The 22,847-nt window shown below is 36.6% G+C and overlaps 1 protein-coding gene across 1 annotated transcript in view; it reads left to right on the forward strand.

Moving 5' to 3' along the window:
• The window catches only part of MYO3A (myosin IIIA), a 247,917-nt gene that overhangs the window by 162,983 nt on the left and 62,087 nt on the right, over window positions 1-22,847 (forward strand). Inside the window, exons 20-24 of the mRNA XM_072651758.1 lie at window positions 5,830-5,983; window positions 13,071-13,159; window positions 14,547-14,676; window positions 20,609-20,688; window positions 22,592-22,669. Of these exons, the coding sequence (XP_072507859.1) occupies window positions 5,830-5,983; window positions 13,071-13,159; window positions 14,547-14,676; window positions 20,609-20,688; window positions 22,592-22,669 (531 nt within the window). The remainder of the gene's footprint in view (window positions 1-5,829; window positions 5,984-13,070; window positions 13,160-14,546; window positions 14,677-20,608; window positions 20,689-22,591; window positions 22,670-22,847) is intronic.

Below are 22,847 nucleotides of genomic sequence, written 5' to 3' on the forward strand. Positions count from 1 at the left end.
CCCAGCTCCCTTTTTCACAGCACCATGCAGCTTCAATTTCCTCAAAAAACAAAGACAGTTTCATGTAACCTTCCCCCTTTTACCTCAAAATAACTGTTGTTATATCTTCCTCTTCTACTTCCCTGCTGAATCAGGGAATAAAGTAACCTTTTTTTCCAAGAACAGACCCCTCTGTCTGTGCCTTTGGTCCCATGCCCTCTCACCTCTTATGAGACCTTATTTAGCCAATTATTTCTTTCTCCTCCATCTTCAATCTTCTTCACTACATTCTATTCAACCTACAAATATGCTCAGTCTTTCTCTATTTTAGACATATGTGGTACATCTGTTTATATAAAATGTATGTCTCCCATGATGCTTTATCCCCAAGGTATTGTTCTATTGCATACTTTGCTTTTTTCATCAAATTTTTGGAGAATAAAGTACATGAACTATTTGACTCCTCCACTTCTTGACCTACTACTCACTACTTAATATGTTATAGTTTGATTTCTGCCCTTGAAATGGCTTCTTAAATGTCATCAATGACTTACTGTCAGATACAATGACTCTTCTTAGTCACCATCTTCTTTGTCTTGTCTGCAAGATTTGGCATATAATCATCTGCTTTCTTAAAACTCTTTCTTAACTCCCATAAAGCTATCATCCTAATTCTCTAACTACTTTGTTACTGGTTCCTTTTCTTCTATGTGACCCCTAAATATGAAGTTCAGTTGCCGTTGTGTGTTGTTTATACTTGCGTTATTTCCATCACTGTGTATATTATTGTCCTTGTTCTCTTACTTTGCATCAGTTCTAATGGGGCTTCTAATGTTTCTCTGAATAGCCCTCCTATTCTCTGAATATGCCTCCTAGACAATTTTATCTCTATATCCCATTCATTTCTTATACTTAACCTGTCTTAAATAGAATTTTTTATCTTCCCTCCAAAACCTCTACTTCTCTCTGTTCTGGTTTCTCTAAGTGGCAACATTATTATCCCAGTTGTCTATACCAGAAAACTCAAAATCATTTTTGATTCCTCCCTCTCCTTCACCCCAATCTAATCTTTCCCAAGTTTTTTTTTTCATTTCTTTCTTGCAATGCCTCTGAAATATGTCCCCTCCTTTATAGTCCTGTCTTTTTGGGGGGTGAGTTTGAGGTATTAATAGGTTCCTCTGAAACACCAAGATTAAATAGGAAATTGGGAAGAGGTACTGAAAATGAAGCCATTATGGAGGGAAGCTGACAGTTTTCTAGCTGAAGTCAATACAAGAGACAGGTACCACCCACTGTTGCCGCCCTCATTCAGAGCTTTTTTATTTCCTGCCTGAACTTTACAATAGCTCCCTAAGTCATTTCCCAGATTCCAGTCTTTTCTTCTCCAACCCCATCTACCACATATATCACTGCCACAATAATTGTTCCATTGAATCACTTTTATCCCACCATTTCTACACACATTCATTAATCTTCGAAGGAAAATCCAAGTACTTAATCAGGCATTCAAGATTCTTACTCTGGCCCATTCTACCTTTCAAGATGATCTCTTATTATTGTCCATTGTGGACACTGTGGGGGGTTGAGGGGGGTACTCTGTTATAGTGGAAGGAATGTTATATTTGACACCTAAAGACACAGAATCACATTCTAGCTGTGCCATTTAATACCTTTGTGACCTTGGAGAGGTCACTTCACCTCTGGACCTCAGTTTTCCCATCTATAAGATGGGGATGCATAGCTTTGAATGTCTCTTCCAGTTCAAAATATCTAATCCTATGACTCCAAACTATGCCAAGTAAAAGATGAAAGACTGAAGAAACAAAGGTTCAAGCTTCCAAGCACATGAATTTATTAAGCAATATAGGCCAATTGCTCAAGTAATCATGACCAGACCTCTTCAGCTTTGGCACTGGACCCCAAATACAAGGGGAGACCAGTTTTTATGCATTAAAAACAATTGATCAAATAAGACCAATTAATTAAAAAATTAACCAGAATACAAAATTAGGTAACCTGATTTCTATTTGAAGGAAAGATTAGAGACTTTCCAAGTTGGGAGGGGGGAAGTGAATAGGTTCAATTCCCTTAAATAAAAAAAGAGGTGTCTCACTTACCCCCATGTCTATATTCAGTCACTAGAACATGGAAATAATAGCTGATTGACTAGTACAGGTTCAGTTTTCAAATAAGATATAAATGGGATGCTTAAGATATATAATTGTGACAAAACTTCTTACATCATTCTCTGGCTCTGATTCAGTTTTTGATTAGCATAGTCTAAGTCCTTAAGCAGCAGGTAGAGGTTCAGCTTCCCTGCCAAGAAGGGCTAAGTTCAAACAATGCAAAGTTTTCTAACAGTTCCTACAATTGAATAAGTTTTTCTCACAAGATAGAAGTTGGACCAAACTCATAAATGCATAGAATGGGACATGAGCTAGCTCCCAAATTGAGTTACAGGATAGAGTCAGGGTGGCTCACTAAATTCCTCCCACCACTTGCTAATCTTCTCTACTCATAACCAAACTGTAGAATTCAGTATTTCACAAGCATATCTTGGGGATCTCCATGTCTTTAATCTTGCTATTTTTCTTCCGTGTAATGCACATACACACACACACACACATGTGCCCACATTTCATACTTACTGAAATTCTACTCATCCTTTGTGGCTCAGCTCAAATGTTCCATAAAGCCTGCTCTGATCTAGAAATGCTCTTATCGATCTCTGAACTTGAGTTCCACTTTTATGACATTCATCTTGAACAAGTACTTCAGATGTACAATTAACACAACTTAGACCTGAATTGGGGAAAGTGAGCAAGCTGGCTTACGTTTGGAAAACTGTACAGAACTTTTAATGATTTTTCTTTACCCTGGTACCCAAAAAAATCTTTGTAATACCCATAGCCTTCTGATGATATTATTTGGCTACAAATCATGAACTGTAATCCCATAGTCTCCAAAGAACCGACATTGCAGGTCACCCAGAGGATCATGGAGCTTGATAAGCTGTAGTATACTGTATATGGCTAATTGCATAAAAGACGTAACATCAAAAGTATCATTAAAGAGCTATATGACTAGAAGAGAAGTTAGGACAATTTGACAGTGATAGATAACCAATGGACCATCCACAATGCCATATTGTGTCCACATCATCTTAAAAGATTAAGTAGAAAGTGCACAGAAAATTGAGCAGACGCCATGAATCTTAAGGGAGGAAAAGGCAACATGAATAAAAGCCAAATAGGATGAAGTTATGTTTGTGATCTGCCGCTGGAAGGAGTACCAAAATGGATGAGATCACAAATCCATTGCACATGTGACACACAACCTTAGGGAAATTTAAATAGCCCGCATTATTCACAATTATGCTACATGGCAAAGTTAAGCTAGGTATTCATTGAAATTTTCATTATTTTTAAACTTTCAACAAGAATTTATTTAGCATCACAAGTGTATGAGAACATGGTGCTAGAAGTCATGGTTCATGATAGAAGAACACAGAAAACCTGGCCCCTGTCCAAAAAAGAGTTTTCAAAATAACAATAGAAGATGGCAGGAACAATATTGAATCTGAAATCAGATGAACTAAATTTAAATCTCACCTCTGTTTCTTGCTTATCTTCTTACTGTGTTGGTCAAGTCACTAACCTCTCAGCCTAAGCTTTCTCATGTATTGTGTACTAGCTCTGTGATCTCTCCATACAACTGTATATATACTCTGAACAAAAAGATAGCCTTCATCTACTTGTTTGTTTCTTTGTTTTCCTGTGGATTGTCAGACCAAATTCTTTTGAAGTTATAAATTTCATTCATGAAGTTCTCTGATATTCTAATACCATCTGCTAATTGAAGGATTTGGGGTATCTTTCCATCTCTAAGGAATCCCTCTCCCAATGGAACTTTGTGCTAGACATCCTCCATGACAGTGACAAACAGCCTTGACAACTTATCATCCTCCCTATCCTGTGCTTCACTTGATATTGGTCATTTGGATTATCATTGAAATGTTATCTCTAGTGTCCTCTCTATCAAGAAATCTTATATGATCTCAACTATATGCATTAAAAAACCCTTGATAAATGGGGTTTTTCTAGTCAACAAACATTCTTTCTAGTCAACAAACAGTAAGTACAATGGGTTTTTCTGTGTTAGATGTGGGAAACGGAGAAAATGAAGGATGCAAAACAAACAAGACACTGGTCTCAGTCATTATGGATCTCACAATCTAGAAGGTAGACACCATGCACATGATTGTGAGGATGAAATGAAATAACATTTAAAATACCTTGCATCACAAAATGCTATATAAATGGTATCTTGTTATTACCATCATAAATTACTCAAATATGAAATATATCACAGGGAGTATATACGAGAATTGCAAAGTACTTTTCAAGACCCAAGGAAGGGAAGATATTTCCAATTTTGAGCTAAAATGGAGAGAAGAAAGACTTGAAAGAAAATTTCATGGAGAAAGTAGAATGTGATCTAAGTATCGAAGGATGGGTTGGATTTTAACAGGTAGATGTAGAAGATATTACAAGTAGATAGAACAATAAACTTTACATTTTAGGAATGAGGAATGCCAAATAGTCCAATTTGACTACATGGTGGGGGAGCAGTGTACAAGCAGATTGGAATGGTCTGGTGGTAGCACCACATTATGGAGTGTCTTAAGTGCCAAAGCTGGGGAATTGAAATTTATTCAGTTGAGAATTGAAAACCGGTGAAGTATTCTGAATAAAGGACTGATATGAACAAATCTGTGTACATCTAACAGCATTATATGCAATGTGGGATGAAGAGGAACAAATGTCAGAGGCAGGAAAGCCAGTAAGAAAGTTATTTAAATATTTCAGGTGAGCAATAATGAAGACCTAAGGTATTAGCAAGAGAGACAGAGAGGAGGGGTCAGATGTGAGAAATATTTCAGAGGTAAAAATCAATTGTACATGACAACTGATTGGATGTGGAAATTGAAGGAGAGTGAAGAATCAAAAAGAAATCTACAGTTTCCTAGGATCATAGAATTTAGAGCAGGAAGGGACTTTGATACTATCTAGTCTAACTTTCTTCATTTTACAGATGAGAAAAACTGAGACCCATAGAAGTTAAGTGACAGATACAGGTCATATAAAAAGTAACTTGGAAAACTAGAATTCAAAACTGGGTCCTCTGACTCCAAATCCTTTAAAAAAGGCTACTGAATAAATGCTGGTACCATTTAAAAAGAGAGGAATCAGAAAGTTGAGCAGGTTCCTGAAAGAAAATACACAAGTTTAGTTTTGGACATGATGAGCCTAATATTGCCATTAATGAAATTCCCTTCATCATATTGCAGCTGTCACCTTCTTGATTGAAAATTTATGAAAATGTCTATTTCTAAAGATGTCAAATGGCATTTCAAGTTTAGATAATAGATTTAATTTTGATGTGATCTCCTTTGTCTTTGATCAGATCAAATTTTATAAATTCTTGAAGTATACTTTTCTGAGCATTTAAACATTGTCATGCCTCATCTTCATTCCAAAACTCTTTGAGATATCCGAATTTTTTGTGCATAAAAATAGAATTCCATTTGTTATTGTACTAAACAGTACAGAAGAGCTAGCAGCACTGTGGAGGGGAAATAAAATTATTTTAGATTAAGAATATTGCAATAGGAAAGGAATTTTATTATAATATGCACACAATTTTATTATAATATGCAATTTTCAAAAAATTACTACTGAATGCTGTCTTATCCACTAATATATGAACTAAGTGTCTAAAAATAGCTTTCCAAGAGAAAACAGAAATTGTAACTGAATGTTTTTTTCAATGTATTGTTTTCTATTATAGAATGAATATCTAAACGAAGAGGTTGATGCTAGGGTTATTGAATATGAAGATAACCGGCCTATCTTAGATATGTTTCTGGAGAAACCAATGGGTTTGCTCTCTCTACTTGATGAAGAAAGTCGATTCCCTAGGGCCACTGATCAGACCCTTGTTGGTAAGTGAAGTTTGCACAGTGAACTTTTGGTCAAATACCCTTTCCTTTCAACAATCTCTAAATTTCACTGTGGTTCTAAAACACTCTGGTTTTATGTTACTATATGAAGTTATTAATTCTACATTTTCCCGACGTATATATGTTTGTATACATATATACACATATGTATATATGTGTGTGTACATATGTATATACATATAAATAATTTATTTACTTTTAGTATTCTTTTTTTGAGTTCTAAATTCTCATCCTCATTCCTATCCCTCCCTTTCCTACCGAGAAAACAAGCAGTATATCACTTCTACATGTGAAATCATGCAAAACATATTTCCATATTAACCATGTTACCCAAAGAAAGCAAGAAAAATAAAGCGAGAAAATCAGACTTCAGTTTGTACTCAGAGTTCATAATTTCTCTCTCTGTATGTGGATAGCATTTTTCATCATGAGTTCCTCAGAATTGGCTTGGATCATGGTTTTGATTAGAGTAGCTAATTCATTCACATCTGATCATTACAATATTGCTTTTACTGTGTACAATGATCTCCTGATTCTGCTCATCTCACTTTGGATCAGTTCGTATAATTCTTCCTAGATTTCTTTCCGAAATTATCCTTCTCACCATTTCTTATAACACAACAGTATTCCATCTTAATCATGTACCACAGCTAGTTCGATCATTTTCCAATTGATGGAGATCCCCTCTATTTCCAATTATTTGCCACCATAAAAAGAGTTGCCATAGAAAGATTTTTGTACAAATGGGTCCTATTTCCTTTTCTTTTATCTCTTTGAAATATAGGCCTAGTACAGGTATTGCTAGGTCAAAGAGTACATGCACAATTTTATAACCCTTTGTGAATAGTTCCTAATTATCCTCCAGAACTGTTGGATCAGTTTACAACTCCACCAACAGTATGTTAGTGTCCCTATTTTCCCATACCCTCCAACATTTATCATTTTCCTTTTCTGCCATGTTAGTCACACTTATAAGTGTAAGTTGTTTTAACATGTAGAGTTTAATTGCAGAGTTGTTTCAATGTACAGTTTTCTAATCAAGAATGATTTGGTGCATTTTTCATGTGACTATTTATAGCTTTGATTAGGAGTGTATGTGTCCCTATTTTCCTATACCCCCTCCAGCATTTGTCATTCCTGACAAGTATGAGGTGGAAATCCAGAGTTTTAATTTGCATTTCTCTAATCAATAGTGACTAAGAGAATTTTTATATAACTATAGGTAGTTTTTATTTCTTCTCAAAATTGCCTATTAATATCTTGTGACCATTTATCCATTAGTAAATGACTTTTATAAATTTAACTCAATTCTCTATATGTCTGAGTAATGAAGACTTTATAAGAGAAACTTGATGTAAACATTTTTATTATCACTTCATTGTCTATAGAAAAATTTAGTTTCCCTGATTATCTCTTTTAATTGGGTTTATTTTTGCTTTTGTCTGAAATTGTGATTTCTACCCCTACCTTTTTTACATCAGCTGAAGCATAATAGATTCTGCTCTTGCACCTTATTTTAACTCTATGTGTGTCTTTCTGTTTCATGTGTTTCTTGTAAACAACATATTGTTAGATTCTGGTTTCTAATGCATTTTGCTATCTGCTTCCATTTTATGGATGAATTCATCTCATTCACACTCACAATGATGATTACTGTGTATTTCCCTCCATCTTATTTTCTTCTGTTTATTCTTCTTTCTCTTTTCAACTTGTCCCTCCTCAAATGTCTGTTTTGCTTTTGTCTGCTACCTCCTTTAACCCTCTCTCTCTTTTTCTACCTCCTCCCTTTCTCTTATCTTCTTCCCCTTTTTCTACCCCATAGGGTAAGATAGATTTCTATACCCAACTGTACATGTGTATGTGTTCCTCTCTATTATAAAAGTTCATCCTTGTATGCCTCTTTTATGTGAGATAATTTGCCCCATTCTTCCTCTCCCTTCCCCCTTTTCCCATTCCTTCATTTTTTTTGAGATCACCCAAACCTAATAGTGACATACTCATGCCCTCTGTCTGTGTATAATCCTTCTCACTGCCCTAATAACAAAGTTTTAGGAGTTACATGAATCATCTTTACCTATAGGATTGTAAATAGTGAAACTTTGTTAAGTCTTTTATGATTTCTCTTTCCTATTTACCTTTTTATGCTTCTCTTGAATCTTGTATTTGAAAGTCAAATTTTCTAATCATCTCTGCTCTTTTCATCAGGAATGCTTGAAAGTCCTGAATTTCAGTAAATGTCCATTTCTTCCTGTGAAGGATGATATTCAGTTTTTCTGGGTAGGTGATTTTTTGGTTGTAATCCTAGCTCCTTTTCCCTCCAGAATATCAGTCTAAGCTCTCTGCTTTTTTAGTATGGAAGTTGATCAATCTTGTGTGATCTTGACTATGGCCTAACAATATTTGAATGGTTTCTTTTTGGCTGGTTGCCATAATTTCTCCTTGAACTAGGAGCTCTGGAATTTGTCTATAATATTCCTGTGAGTTTTCATTTTGAAAACTCTTTCAGGGGTGGTCAGTGGATTCTTTACATTTTTATTCTGCCTTCTGAATTTAAGATATAAGGGCAGTTTTCCTGTATAATTTCTTGAAATATGATGTCTAGATTCATTTTTAGTGGTGCCTTTCAGGTAATCTAATAATTCTTAAGCTATCTGTCTCTGATCTAACTTCCAGGTCAGTTCTTTTTTTGATTGTATATTTCACATTTTCTTCTATGTTTTTCATTCTTTTGATCTTGTTTTATTGTTTCTTAATTTCTCATGGAGTCAATAGCTTCTGCTTGCCCAAATCTAATTTTTAAGGAATTATTTTCCCCAGTACACTTTTGTGCTTTCTTCCCATTTGGCCTATTTGCTTTATAAGAAGTTTTTTCTTTAGAACTTTTGTACCTCTTTTCCCATTAGGCTAATTCTGGCTTTTAAGATATATTTTCTCAGAATTTTTGTGCCTCTTTTACCAATCTGTTAGTTTTCTTTTTCATAATTTTCTTGCATCACTCTCATTCCTTTTCCCAGTTTTTCCTCTACAATTGTTACATCTTTCTTCAGTGCTTTCAGGAATTCTTGTTGGGCTTGTGTCCCACCCCAAAAAAAAAAAACCATTTTTATTAGAGGTTATTGTAGCTGTTTTCATGTTATCTTCTGGATTTATATTTTAGCCCTTTGTGACACCATAGTAGCTTTTTATGGTCAAGTTATTTTTATTGTTGTTTGCTTATTTTCTAGTCTATTTCTTGACCTTGAACTTTGTGTTAAAGGTGGGCTTTACTTACCTGATGGTGGGGAAGCACTGTCCCAAGCTCAAGCCTTTTTCATGCTGCTGTTTTCAGAGTGAGTTCTGTGGTCTCCAAGTTTTCAGTACTCCCAAGGTGGTATGATCCAGGGAGAGTTGTAGTCACTGCTTTCCTCGCCTATACTCTGGTAGGAAGGTCCCAAGTTCCCAGGCAATTACAAGTACTAGTGCTCCTTGCCGGCCTAGAACTGTGATTGGGTTCCCTACTCCCTTGTGACCAATCACAAGCACTCCTCTCTACCCTTGAACATCATCCCAGAGCTGCATATGGACAATAGAGTTGCTGAACAGTGCCAGATCCTTCACCCAGTATTGTCAGCAAAGGATCTCCTATAATCTCTTTCTGACCAGTCATCAGATGCCTTACCATCTCTGGTCTGAGAGCTCCTGAAGCCTGTAAGGCCCATAGCCAGTGCTGTTACTGCATGCCAGACTCGGCCACACCCCAGTGCCACAGATCTCTTCTGTCTACCTCCTAGACCACCTAAGTAGTCGTGGGCTCAAAAACTGTCTCACCTCGACATGTTGTTGATTCTGCCTCTCCATAATTCAATTCTGTGTCCAATTCAATATGTTACTTTTAAGTTGTTTGGAGGGTAATGCTGGGAGAGTTCTGCTGGGTTGCCTTCTCTACTCCTCTGTCTTTACTTCACCACTCCCCACCCCCAACTGCCATGGCATTTTTAATTTGGCCTTTCTAGGTACTGAGAATTTATCTAATCCAAAATTAGAAGCCATAAGGAAAGGGTGCAGCACTGGTAGAAGCCCCCAAAATGCTAAAAATTAAGCTAAGAGTTAAAGATGCCATTGGCAGCAGAATGGTCAGTAAATACTTATTAAATGCCTATTATGTACCAAGCACTATGCTAAATGTTAGGGATACAGAAAAGAAATAGAATGGCACATTCTACAGTAACCTAGGGTCATTTAGTGTAGATTCAAACAATCCTATGCAAGTCCATGGTCCATGAATGCATTACTACATCATATACACCACAATATAATCAGATATATTCATAATGAAAACCATGGGACATTATGAAAAGATTAAAGTACATTTGGCAAACTCTGCTTAAGAGGTAGATGAAGTGTGAAATAAATTTTGAAAGCATTCCACCAAGTGTGATTTCTTTTTAATTTCAATGTTCAAAGGAAAAAGTTTTATTTAAATTCTCAAAAAAAAAAAAAAGAAACCACTTGTGGATAATCTTCCTTAATGATGCCACATAAGTGATATTGGAGTAGACTTATATTCCACTTCCAGTCTTTGTGGTTAACATCTAGGGCTTTTTCTCTCATCGACTTTTTTAATAGTATACATTGAAACATAATATTGATCACTACAACTCACATGTGCATAGCACTTTACAAAGGATTTCCCTCACAGCAACCCTGTGAGGTAGGTAATACAGGTATTATTATACCCATTTTACAGGTGAGATAGGTCCCATAACTATTGGCAGTAGAGTCAGAATTTAAAATCAGTTTTTCTGACTCCAAGCCTGGTTCTTTCCCCTGAAGTCTCAACTGGAAGTTATTGTGTTGTTCCTTTCGTTGGCTCTCTAGTAAGACTGAATGTGAAAAGGAAAGGAAAATACCTTCCCAGTCAACTAAGGTTGGAAAAGGAGCAAGGCATTCACTTTACTATAAGTAGAACAATTTCTTGTGGAAAGTATGATTGTCAGTGCTTTGTCTTGGTGTGTTTTTTTTTTAATTCAGTGTTGAAAGGAATAAGTTTTTGTTATCCCCTCAAAAAGCATCTCTTAAGAAATTCATTAATGATGCTTCCTCAATGATTCTATGGCTGAGTACCATTGAAATTTTGCTAACCTTTTCCCCCAGTATGATTTTAGGGTTTTTTTTGTTTGTTTTTTTACAACCTACATAAAAGTCAATGTTAAGTTTGTCAAGTTTCTAGGGCAATATGAATCTTAAGCTCACTGCATATGCATAGCATTTGGTTGATTTTTTAAAATAAAAATTCCACAATCAACCAGAATCAGCAGTATCTCTAGTACAATGGATCTCCACCTGAAATCTTTGGATTTGGATTCTTAATATTTTGATAATTGTATTACAATCTAATTGGTTTTCTTTGAATTTTATATCATGCATTTGAAACAAGGGTAGCTAGGTGGTATGCCCTAGAGTCAGGAGGACCTGATTTCAAATGCAACCTCAGACACTTAATAGCTGTGTGACCCTAGACAAGTCACTTAACCCTGATTACCTCAAAAAAAAATCACTCTGATAAAGGATATCTAGGCTTCACCAGATTGCCAGGGAGGTCAAAGACACATTTTTTTAAAAAGGTTAAGAACCCTTGCTACTATTAAATATATAAAAAAGAACTCTTGGCTTAAATCAGGAAACCTGGAATCAAATCTCAACTCCAGTATGGTTTAGCTAGATGGTCATGTAAAAATCAGTTGCCCCATCTGTAAAATGAGGATACCTGAACTATCTACTTCATAGACTTACTGTGAGAAAAGCACTCTGTATCCTTTAAGGTACTATACAAATGCAAGTTGTTTGTATTATGAAATTAAATTACTACCTTCTAAGAATTCAAAATAATTTTCCAGCATTTTCCATTTAAGGAATAACCATTGGACAAAACTAGATGAAACTTTGAAGTCAAAGATCTCAAGTTCTGGCTTCTTACTAAATTTCTTAGAGAGAACTGTGTAGTTTTCCTGTCTTTGGTTATTTGTCATTGAATCACAGAATCTCAAATCTGGAAGAAAACTCTGCAGTTATTTAGAGAGGCAGTGTGACATATTGGAAAGAGCCTTGGACTTGACCAGAGAGCCCCAGGCTTCCATCCTGCCTCTGATACTTATTAGTCATGTGACCAAGGACAAATCACTTGCCCTTGCTTGACCTCAGTTTCCTTATCTGTAAAATGGACATAATAGTAGCAATCTCACAAGGTTGTTGGGAGAATCAAATAAGATGATTAAGCAAAGTTCTCCAAAGTTTTTGATCCCATATTCCTGTCAGAAAAAAATTAAGCCTGTTCCCCAAGCCATGAGATGATCTTGGGAACAGGGAACAAGTATGTTGGAGTTATTTGGGAGATGTGTTCCCAATCATACCTGAACACCTGCTGCTATGTACCCAGGTCTCAGGTTACTGAGTTACTCAGTTATGTTACTGCATGAGGGGCCAACCCCAGAGCAGTAGAGAGCTTGGAAACGTGAGCATTATGTAAAGGGGTGAAAGTGGGGGAATGTTGGGCAATGATGATGCAAAGGGCAGGTGTGGTTGTGTTGGAGTCAATCCACACATTATTTGCAACCTGTATTCCCACTTTCCCAATGGTTATCTTCATACCCATTTGGGTGATGCCAGAGCCCCTACCTTGAAGATCACTGCTTTAAAGTGTTATATAAACCTCAGCTATTATTATTATCTGAATGAGAATCCCCTCTTCAACATCCCTGATAAGAATAACCCCTACCTGAAGACCTCTAGTGATGGAGAACTCATTACCTCCCACAGCAGCCCATCTCATTTTTGATTAGCTCTCATTGTTAGGAATGCTAACCATATGTGGAGCTCAAATCTGCCTTTCTGCAATACCCACCCCCCTTTCCCTAAATCTGCGGGCCCTAACGAACACTAGGGGTGCCAAGCAGCACACATCTCTCTCTGACGTTAACAATGTGCCTTCTTTTAATAATGAGTTCATGCCTGCATAGGAGCATATAAGCCCTGATGTACAAAACAACAGGATGGGCCCCATATTAAGACCTATGATGTATGTTTCCTACAGAAAAATTTGAAGTTAATTTGAAATCAAAGTACTTCTGGAGGGCCAAAAGACTGGAACTTACTTTTGGAATTCATCATTATGCAGGAAAGGTAAGACAAACTAAAAGTTAACTCCATGTTTTCTTTTTATTTGTCTCTTCACAGAAAGAATAAAAATGAAAATGTAACCCCAACCCTATAATGAAAAGGCATCTGTGGACTTCATTTTCCTGAAAAATATTTTAATAATTGTATTTCGTACAATTTATTTCATTTGTAATTCTATGTCTTTTATTTCATGCATATAAAAACATTATTGAGAGAAGGGGTCCCTAGGTTTTGCCAGATACACACACACAAAAAAAAAAAATAGGTTAAGAATCCTTGCTGTCATGGGATGACCTAGGCTGACATCACCACTCAGCTCACAATCTGTCTCCTCTGGCTTTCTACTCTTCTGCCTGTCACGGTCTCCCAAGCTACATGTAGAATGCTGCTACTTTTTATTTTTGCATGGGAGGAAAAGAAGGGAAAGAGGAGGGAAGGGACCCCAGCAAGCAAACAAACAAGACTAAAACAGGCAACCCCTAGATCAAAACAAAATTAAGTTCTGAGAAGGCCCTGGAGTTTTTCAAAAGGAATTTTTACTGAGAAACTAGGGGAAAATAAAGACAGAGCATAAGGAGAGGAAAATAGAGAGAGGGAGATGGAGAAGTAAAGCCACAGAAATGGATGAATTTCAGAGAGTGTAGGTTTCTGATACCAATCTAATTACATTTTAGCATAGTTTATGAGGGATGAGATAAAACTCCTATCTGAAGAGCCCCATCACCTTTTATGTTTTCCCCCTCTATTCCTTTGTTTGACATCTCCCCACCAAGGAATGGTGGGAACCCCTGGCATGGTAAGTAAATTAATCATCCAGGTAATCATCCCAATGAACTGCCTATTATAGCAAAGCAAACCCTGGCCCCTCTAGCATTCACCAAAACCCTTGGTTCCTCTCTGATGGAAGGCAAGCTGTTATTCCCTAAAAGGCATTTATAAGGTCATAGGATCATGGGATTTAGACCTGGAAGGGACTTTAGAGATTACTTAGTTCACTCCCCTCATGTGATAGATGAAGAAATTGAAACTCAGAGACATTCATCCAAGGTTACATGTAAATACATTTAAATTCTCGTGCAATTTGTTAATGCACTACTTTCTAACTAAGCCTCCTAATAGTTCGTTTTTTCCCTTATATCAAAGAGCCACTGAGAATATATTCCACTTCTCTTCAGCAACCAGATTGGAGAGTCCCTGGGACTACAATGGTCTTTGCAAAGCCTCCAAATTTCATAGTATCTGAACATACATTATGGTCATGGAATAGACATCATAACAAGGGTGTTCACGCAAAGATCCCATCTTTCTTTCTTTCTTTGTGTTCTTAGCACCCAAAGCTCTGTAAATGTCTCTCATAATGGATAATTGTGACCATGTGCTTTATCAATAGGTCCTGTATAATGCAAGTGGGTTTTTAGCTAAAAACAGAGATACCCTTCCAACTGACATTGTACTGCTCCTGAGATCCTCAGAAAACCATGTCATTCGACAGCTGGTCAACCATCCTCTTTCTAAAACAGGTAAAGCATTTACCTTTAGCTTAGCTCGCTTAGTAAGATCTGATCGTTTACTGTTGTCTATCATTTTAATTAGTTATTTCTTGGTCCTTTTCAACTTTCTAAGTAGGCATTGATTACCTCTTCCCTTTCTTTACCCCCTACACCTTCCCCCTAAGATCTTCTAAGCAGAAGTTGATGCCTGGGGCTTGTGAATTTGTGTTCTTTTTTAAAATGTTGTGATAACTGTATTTCAATATAATTGGTTTCCTTGATAATCTTATCCATTTTATATCTTTAAAAACATTATTAAGAGAAGTCTAGATTTCACTAGCCTGGTAAATGGTTCATTAATATCAAAAATATGAAGAACTCCAGTTTAAAAACTTGTGTGATCCAGAGAAAGAACTACAGAATCAGAACACAGAATGAGGCAGACTATTCTCTCTTTTGTTATGTTTTGGTTTGGTTTGGTTTTTCTCATGGCTTCTCCCATTTGTTTTAATTTTTCTGTGCAATATGGCTAATGTGAAAATGTGTTTAATAAGAATGTATGTGTAGAATGCATACAAGATTACATGCCATCTTGGGGAAGGAGGAGGGAGAGAGGAGAGAAAATTTAAAACTTCTGGAAGTGATTGTTGAAAACTGAAAACAAATTAAAAATAAATAAATAAAAATGTATGTGCATATATAAATATGATTGATAGATACATATGCATATCTATCAATCATATTTATATATACATATACCTAAATGTGTGTGTCTATATACAGGTTTATAGTTTCTTTGAAGGATACTTCATTTCTGTGATCAGATATGATCACATCCTTAGGATTTGCTGACCTCCAGGGAACTTAAAAGAATTTTGTAACATTTTAGTGAAGGTATCAACTTGTATAATAATTTTTTGGAGATTTTGACTGTCACGGAAGGCATTGAGGAGGAATTTTCCAATACTACTAAGCTATCTCCCATTCTTCTTCACCACTGAAGATAGACCAAAACCCACATGTCCTTCCATTTTCAACTCAAAGTTATTTTCGTATATTAAGGATTCTCTTTCTTTAGAAATGTTTGATCATATGTCCCAGATAATATCTATAATTCTAATTACAACCCAAATTCCTCCATAAAATATCCAAGGAAAATCAGCAAATGAATCATACTCTGAAAAACAAAAGACCAGTGCTTGCTTGGAGTGGCAAGATAGGGAAGATGCAGGCATTGAACCATGACTAGGATTGGGTGATGGTGACTTTGTCTCTATGCACTGAAATTTAGAGCCTGCTGAAAGTATGTATACTCTTTCAGCAGGCAGGAAAAAAACTAACTTTATCTAACTAATTAGCAAAAATTAAATCAAATTAAATTTAAATCATTAAATCAAGAAACTACCAAATGATGCTTTCTTTCGATCCCTCCGTCATATCTCAGGCATAGTCCTCCCATGCCCAATTCTGCCCTGCTTCCCTTCCTCAACTGTGCCCTTCCCCACCTCTGTGGGCTACAGCCCCAGGAGATCTCTGTCAACAACTTATTGTGTCTCAAGATCTGAAGCCTCTCCATTCACGCAATTTCCATCACGTCCGTGTTTAACTTCTTGACCCAATTTCATTTTGTGGTGTTTGCCCCAAGGGTCACAAGTGCTAGGTATGGCTCTGTTCAGGGGAAAGGGTCTTAATAATTTTTTAAAAAAACAGAAATACTCAGCCAGTTTCCCTCAAATGAAAACAAATAATTTTTTTAATTTTTTTTAAAAAATTAAAAGTAATTTAATTTAAATTTTAAATTTAAAAATTCGACTTTTTAAAATTTAAAAATTATATAGTAATTTTTTAAATTTATTTTTAAAAATTAAGAATCAGATTATTTTCATAAAATTACACGAGGAGAAAGGGAGAGATACTAGGCTCTAAGATACTACATCCCAACACATAAAGGATCAAATACACTCTAGTTTGACTGCGAAGCAAATGTCTCTAAATGGATGACTTTGGAAACAATGGAGACAGTGGCAGCCCACATCTTTAATCAAGTTGAACAAAGGTTTCTTTACCACCCTGACAGACTTAAATAAAAGTGATATGTTTGTAAGCTTCTAGGATCATAGAACTAGAGTGGGAAGGGACCTCATAGTCCAAGTCCATTCCTTCATTGTACAGATGAAGGCTGAGGAAAGCCTAGCAGATAAACTTTCTCAGATTAAAACCTTGGAACCTAAAGCCATCTCTGACCAGCTTTATCTGTTGTGCCAAAATTCTGTGCTAATTTAAATAGAATTCTCTTGGTCCCTGTGAATATATTCAATATTCTTTTTGAAATTGTAATCATTTCTATTTCATTTTCTGATTTCTTAGCTGCTAAGTTATAAACTGTATGAAACTGAAAAACCTCATAAATTTTCATCTGATTTTTAAATGTTCCATAAAATACAAAGATTTAGTCTTAATCAGCTGCATATTAAAAATTATAGCCGATGTTCATACAGTGATTTAAGTTCTACAAAATGATAGGTTTATACACATATGTATGTATATTATCTAATTCGAATGCTGAAGATCATAAGTGTCCCAGGACTATCCTGCATGTTATATATTCAGAATAGATCAATACAACACATGAGTTCCCTAGAAACCTCCAAGGCTTCGCCATATGCCTTAATCCATACAGGATTCATTTTAGTTGTTTTATGAACTGCCACACAATTTTGCTTGTTTATCCCTCTGTAATGAAAATATACTTCCAGAAGTTTCTAGTGCCACAGACTCCTGTGGCACTTTCTCCCCACACACTCCCTTCCAACTTCTTCCAAGATGGAATAAAAAAGCCTGTCTCTACAGTGAGTGGCACAGAGTTCTCTTTTTTGCCAGGGATCACAGGCATTCAGCCAGTGGGGGGAGGAAGGAAGGAAGGACCAGAGCTTACTGTAGAGTGGAGATGCCTCTCAAGTGAGCAAGCCACAAGCATCTATTAAATACCTACTGTGTGCCAAGCACATGCTAAAAGATTGGTATACCAAAACAAAAAAATAGATGAAACAGACTCCACCATCTGGGAACTCTCATTTCTCTTTTGTATATAAGAACATACAAAACTTATATGAATAGATAGATAAAACATTTATTATGTGCTGGGCATTGTGCTAAGTGCTAGGGATATAAATACAAGTAAGACAGCACTTGTTCTCAAGGTGCTTGTTATATTCAAGTGGAAGAATGCAAAACATCATCTCCAGTCATCCTGATGAATATCTGGTCACTGGATTCAGATGGCTCCAGAGGAGAAGTGAGGCTGGTGACCTGCACAGCCCTCCCTCACTCAAAACAAAGTCAAGTATAAGTCATGTCATTATTTCTGTGATGGCATGGTCTTCTTCAGCAATGAAGGACAAACACAAGAGACAAAACCTAAAGGAATGCTATGGTGTGGGAGATAGGGAGGAGGCAGCCAGGAAGCTCAGCCCTGGCAAGATAATGTAAAAGCTTACCTATCAGAACCGAAAGCTCCAAAGTTAGAGTCCAAGCTTAAAGTAGAAGGGGAGGAAAGATGCCTGTGGCTAGAAGAGTCTAAAAAGGGTCCAGGTCAGAGATGGTATTGGATGTGAGCAGTGAAGGAAAACAGGCATTCTAAGATGTATACTGAGGCAGGAGCACATTCCAGGCATGGAGTCCAGCCTGGGCTAAAGCACAGAGACAAGGGATGGAATGTTAGTGGACAGTGCATTGTACTTGAAGGCGGGACATCTAGGTTCAAAGTACAACCCCAGACACTTAACAGCTATATGACCTCAGGTAATTCACTTAATCTAATTGTTAAAATGTCTACATTGACACACCTCTTCTTGTTAAGGGTGCTATTATTGTTTAGTTGTGTCTGACTCTTCCTGACTCCATGAACCCTAGCACCCCAGGCCCTTCTATCCTCTACTGTCTCCCAAAGTCTGTCCAAGCTTTTGTTTGTTGCTTCTACCATACGATCTGCCCATCTCATCCTCTGCCATCCCCTTTTCCTTTTGCTTTCAATCTTTCCCGTCATCCAGGTCTTTTCCAATGAGTCTCATGTTCTCACTCTGTGACCAAAGTATGGTTTTCATCTTCAATATTTGGCCTTTCAGTAAATATTCTGAATTAATTTCTTCAAGTTTTGTCTGAATTGATCTCCTTGCTGGATAAGGGACTCTCAAAGGTCTTCTCCAGCACCACAATTAAGAATACAACTTACTAAATGATTCAACATAGAGCAAATGAAGCATTTCATGTTAAAATAAGGACTGAATCTTTAGTACAGGTAACTCCCATGTGAGAAAACTCCCTCTACTAATATATGCTAGCATCTTCTCTAAAATATATAGTCTTAGAGAATTTTCTCAAGCAATGAGAGATATTGATTTGTCCAGAGTCACGTAGGCAGTATATGATAGAGGTAGGGCTGGAACCTAGGTCTTTCTGGTTTGGAGACCAGCTTTCATATCTGTTGGTGCTTATTATAATAGCTAGTGTGAGATATGATTCTAATCCCCTTTACCATCATATTGCTACCCAATTGTCCCTTTTGCTTTTATTAAATAATGATGCTTTTCCCTAATGTTTTGTAATCCTGGGTTTGTCAAATATAAATTTGTTGTATGCCTTTGGGTCTAAGTTTGAATTATCTACTTTGTTCCACTATTCTGTTGTTCTCATAATTCCCAGTATGGCAGGGTAGACAAAGGGCCAATGGAGGCAGGAAGGACTGGGCTCAAGTATCACTTGTAAAATATATTCACTGGTCGACCCTAGTCACAGAAGCTCTCAGCGCCCCAGGAAACTTTCAATAACTGTTAACTTCCAGAGCTCATTTCTGATCTGACTCAGAGGAGGGAGACCTTATACTGGAAATCTCCTATGCTGATGACCTAAAGAAAGCATTTATTTTACTATTCTTTTTTAAATAATTTAATATTTTATTTTCTCAACAACATATAAAAACTATTTTAACGTTACTTTTTCAAATTTTGAGTTCCAAATTTTCCTCCTTCCCTCCTTTCCCTCCACTGAGAAGACAAGCAATTTGCATAGGCTATACATGTGTAGTCATACAAAACACATTTCCATGTAAGTCATGCTGTGAAAGAAAACAGACATAAAAATAAAAACAATAGAAATGTAAAGAAAAAGTATCTTCCATCTGCATTCAGGCTCTGCCACTTTTTGCTCTGGAGATGGACAGTACCTTTCATTAGAAGTCCTTCAGAGTTGCCTTGTATCACTGCATTGCTGAGAACAGCTAATTTATTATTCACTATAGATCATCTAATAATATTGTTGTTACTGTCTACAATGATCTCCTGGTTCTGTTCATTTCACTTTGCATCAGTTCACATAAGGCTTTCCAGGTTTTTCTGAGGGCCTCTTGTTCATCATTTCTTATAACACAATAGTATTGTATCACAATCATGCACAAAAACTTGTTCAGCCATTCCCCAATTGGAATAGCTGAATGCCCAATTGATGGGCATCCCCTCAATTTCCAATTCTTTGCCACCACAAAGAGAGCTGCTATAAATATTAATGTACACATAGGTCCTTTTTCTTTTTGTTTTTTATTTCTTTGGGATGCAGACTTAGTAGTGATATTTCTTGGTCAAAGAGTACGTATGGTTTTATAGTCTTTGGGGCATAGTTCTTTTACTCTTCTTATCAGTTTGTTGTTCCATATAAATTTGGCTATCACTTTATCTAATTCTATGAAGTATTCCATTACCATTTTGATTGGATAAATTCATTTGGGGTTGCACTGCTCTTTTTTATAACATTGGTTCAATCTATCCATATGCATTGGATATTTCTCCAATTAAACTACCAAGCATTTTTGTAGTGGGGGGAGAGGAGGGAGGAGAGAAACATAGGTTTTTAAGGACAAAATAGTCTTAGAATTCCAGGAGATATGTTCATTTTATTTGCCTTTCCACAGGTAATCTGCCATATTCTAAAAATAAAAATGTAATAAACTATCAACTAAGGACCTCACAAAGATCAATCAACCTATCAAAGGTAGGAAAATGTATATTTCATGGTAGTTGATTTAACCTTTAAGATGGTATTATTTGCATTGCCACTGAAGGCAAGCAATCCCTTTCTGGACTTGATATTTCACGTCTGCTTAGTCAGATATCTTTGCATTATAGAGTTTCCCCTGGAAGTGTTTTAAAAGTATAAATGTATCATGTATTTTTGACCATTTTATGTAATTATGTTTTTATTTATCCATACGATAAATTAAAAGTGTGTTGGTTAACATTTGAGGTTTTCATATTCTGCGTGCGGGCCCCTTATGGCACAAAGGTTATGTTTGGGAGAAGGTGCTCTGGCATGACTCAGAGAGTTCACACAGACTCCTGGAAAAATCTTTATTACCAAACATCCCAACTCTGTCCTTACAGACACACTGACCAAAGGTATCAGAAGCAAAACTTTTTACTCAGAAAGCACAAAAAAGATGATCCCACCCAACTGCTAGCACCTTAAAATGATTTGTATTCACTTTGCATTATATATATATATGTATGATATATATTATAAGTATGCATCCATATATATAAGCACTAATATCTTCACATCTCCCTTATAAGTATGTAACCTCCTTGAGGAAAGCAGTTGTTACATTTTTGTCATTGTACCCCAACCACAGTGCCTAGTACTTTGGTGCTTAATAGCCAAATATAGCAGTGGATAGAGTTCTGGATTTGGAGTCAGGAAGACAAGTTTAAACCCTTCACTTTTTTAAATGTATGGTGCTTAGCAAATGACTTAACCTCTCTCAGCTTCCATATCTCCAGTTGTAAAATCATAATAACATTTACATAAGCCTTTCAGATTTGCAAAGCACCTTTCATACATGAGTTTCTTTCGGTCTTCACAAGAACCCTGGGAGGTAGGTGTTATTATTATCCCCATTTTACAGATAAGAAAACTGAGGCAGTCAAAGGTTAAGTGACTTACCCAGGGTCACACAGCTAATACGTTTCTGAGGAAAGATATGTCCTCAAACTCATTGCTCCTTCCTTCAATGTGCTTCTTTTGGTTGTTGGTTTTTTCCTTTGTTTGGGCAATGGTGACTCACATTTATATAGCATTAATAGGTTTAAAAGCACTTTCCCCACAAAAACTCTGTGAGACAGGCTTTAAAAGTAATATGATCTCTGTCTTACAGATAAGGAAACTGAGACTTTAGGATGTTGCATGACTTGGCACTTGCTGGAATTTTTACTCCAAGACCTGGCCTTTTCCTACCAAGCTAATGTTATAAGGCCTAAGGAGAGATCAATCCAGACAATGACAGTTAGATGAACAATCTAATCACTTTCAGCTGGGGAGGTCCAGGATGGCTTTCATCAACTGCCTTTACTCTGCTCGGACCAATCTCCTCTGCTTCAGTCGTGGCCCAGTGCATTCTTTACCTTCTCTCTAGGTTCTCTTACCTGCCAAACATTAGTTCTCCTTCCAGAGTCTTATCCCTTTAGACTATCCCACCTCATCTCACCATCTCAGAACTTGTCCCTGATCTGGCTTTTCTCTATCTCAACCAGTTGAGAGCTGGGGTAACCTAGTCTATTTTTTTACAACTGAGACTTAATTCACCCTTGCTGTAAACTGCTCAAGGTTAAGATTGTGCCACACCCATTCCTAAGACACAGAACTCAGAATTTTTGGAAGCTGGATTACATGTGTGAGACCAAGCAAGGTCACCATGATATTGACAAAATACTGCAGGTCAGTACCTGTTCTTTACTAAGAAAGTCACACTCTGTGATGCTTGTGTATTTCTAAGCTTCTAGCTATATCCTCAAGATACAAAATGGCACACGTCTGTGGGGAAATTATTAGCCTTTCAGTCTTGAATCATGAAGCAGTTTACAGTCACTTAAAGTGTCATTTTCTTTCCTAATTGTTGTAGGGAGAAAATGGAGAGTCAACATATCTTGTGAGAGAGACAACCAACATGAAAACACAGACTGTTGCATCCTATTTCAGAGTAAGATATAAACTTGTTTCCTATGATTGGAGGTGGGTGGAAGGGGAGGTTTAGTAGCTCAGTCCAATAAAAAATTGCAGGCCAGGAGCTAGTGACAAACCTCAGAGAGTCATTAGCAAAGAAGAATGGTTTCATTCATCATGTAAAATTCAGTCTATGCACCCCAGGTTAGAGAATG

This window comes from Notamacropus eugenii, chromosome 3 (genome assembly GCF_028372415.1).
Source record: "Notamacropus eugenii isolate mMacEug1 chromosome 3, mMacEug1.pri_v2, whole genome shotgun sequence".
Lineage (NCBI taxonomy): Eukaryota > Metazoa > Chordata > Mammalia > Diprotodontia > Macropodidae > Notamacropus > Notamacropus eugenii.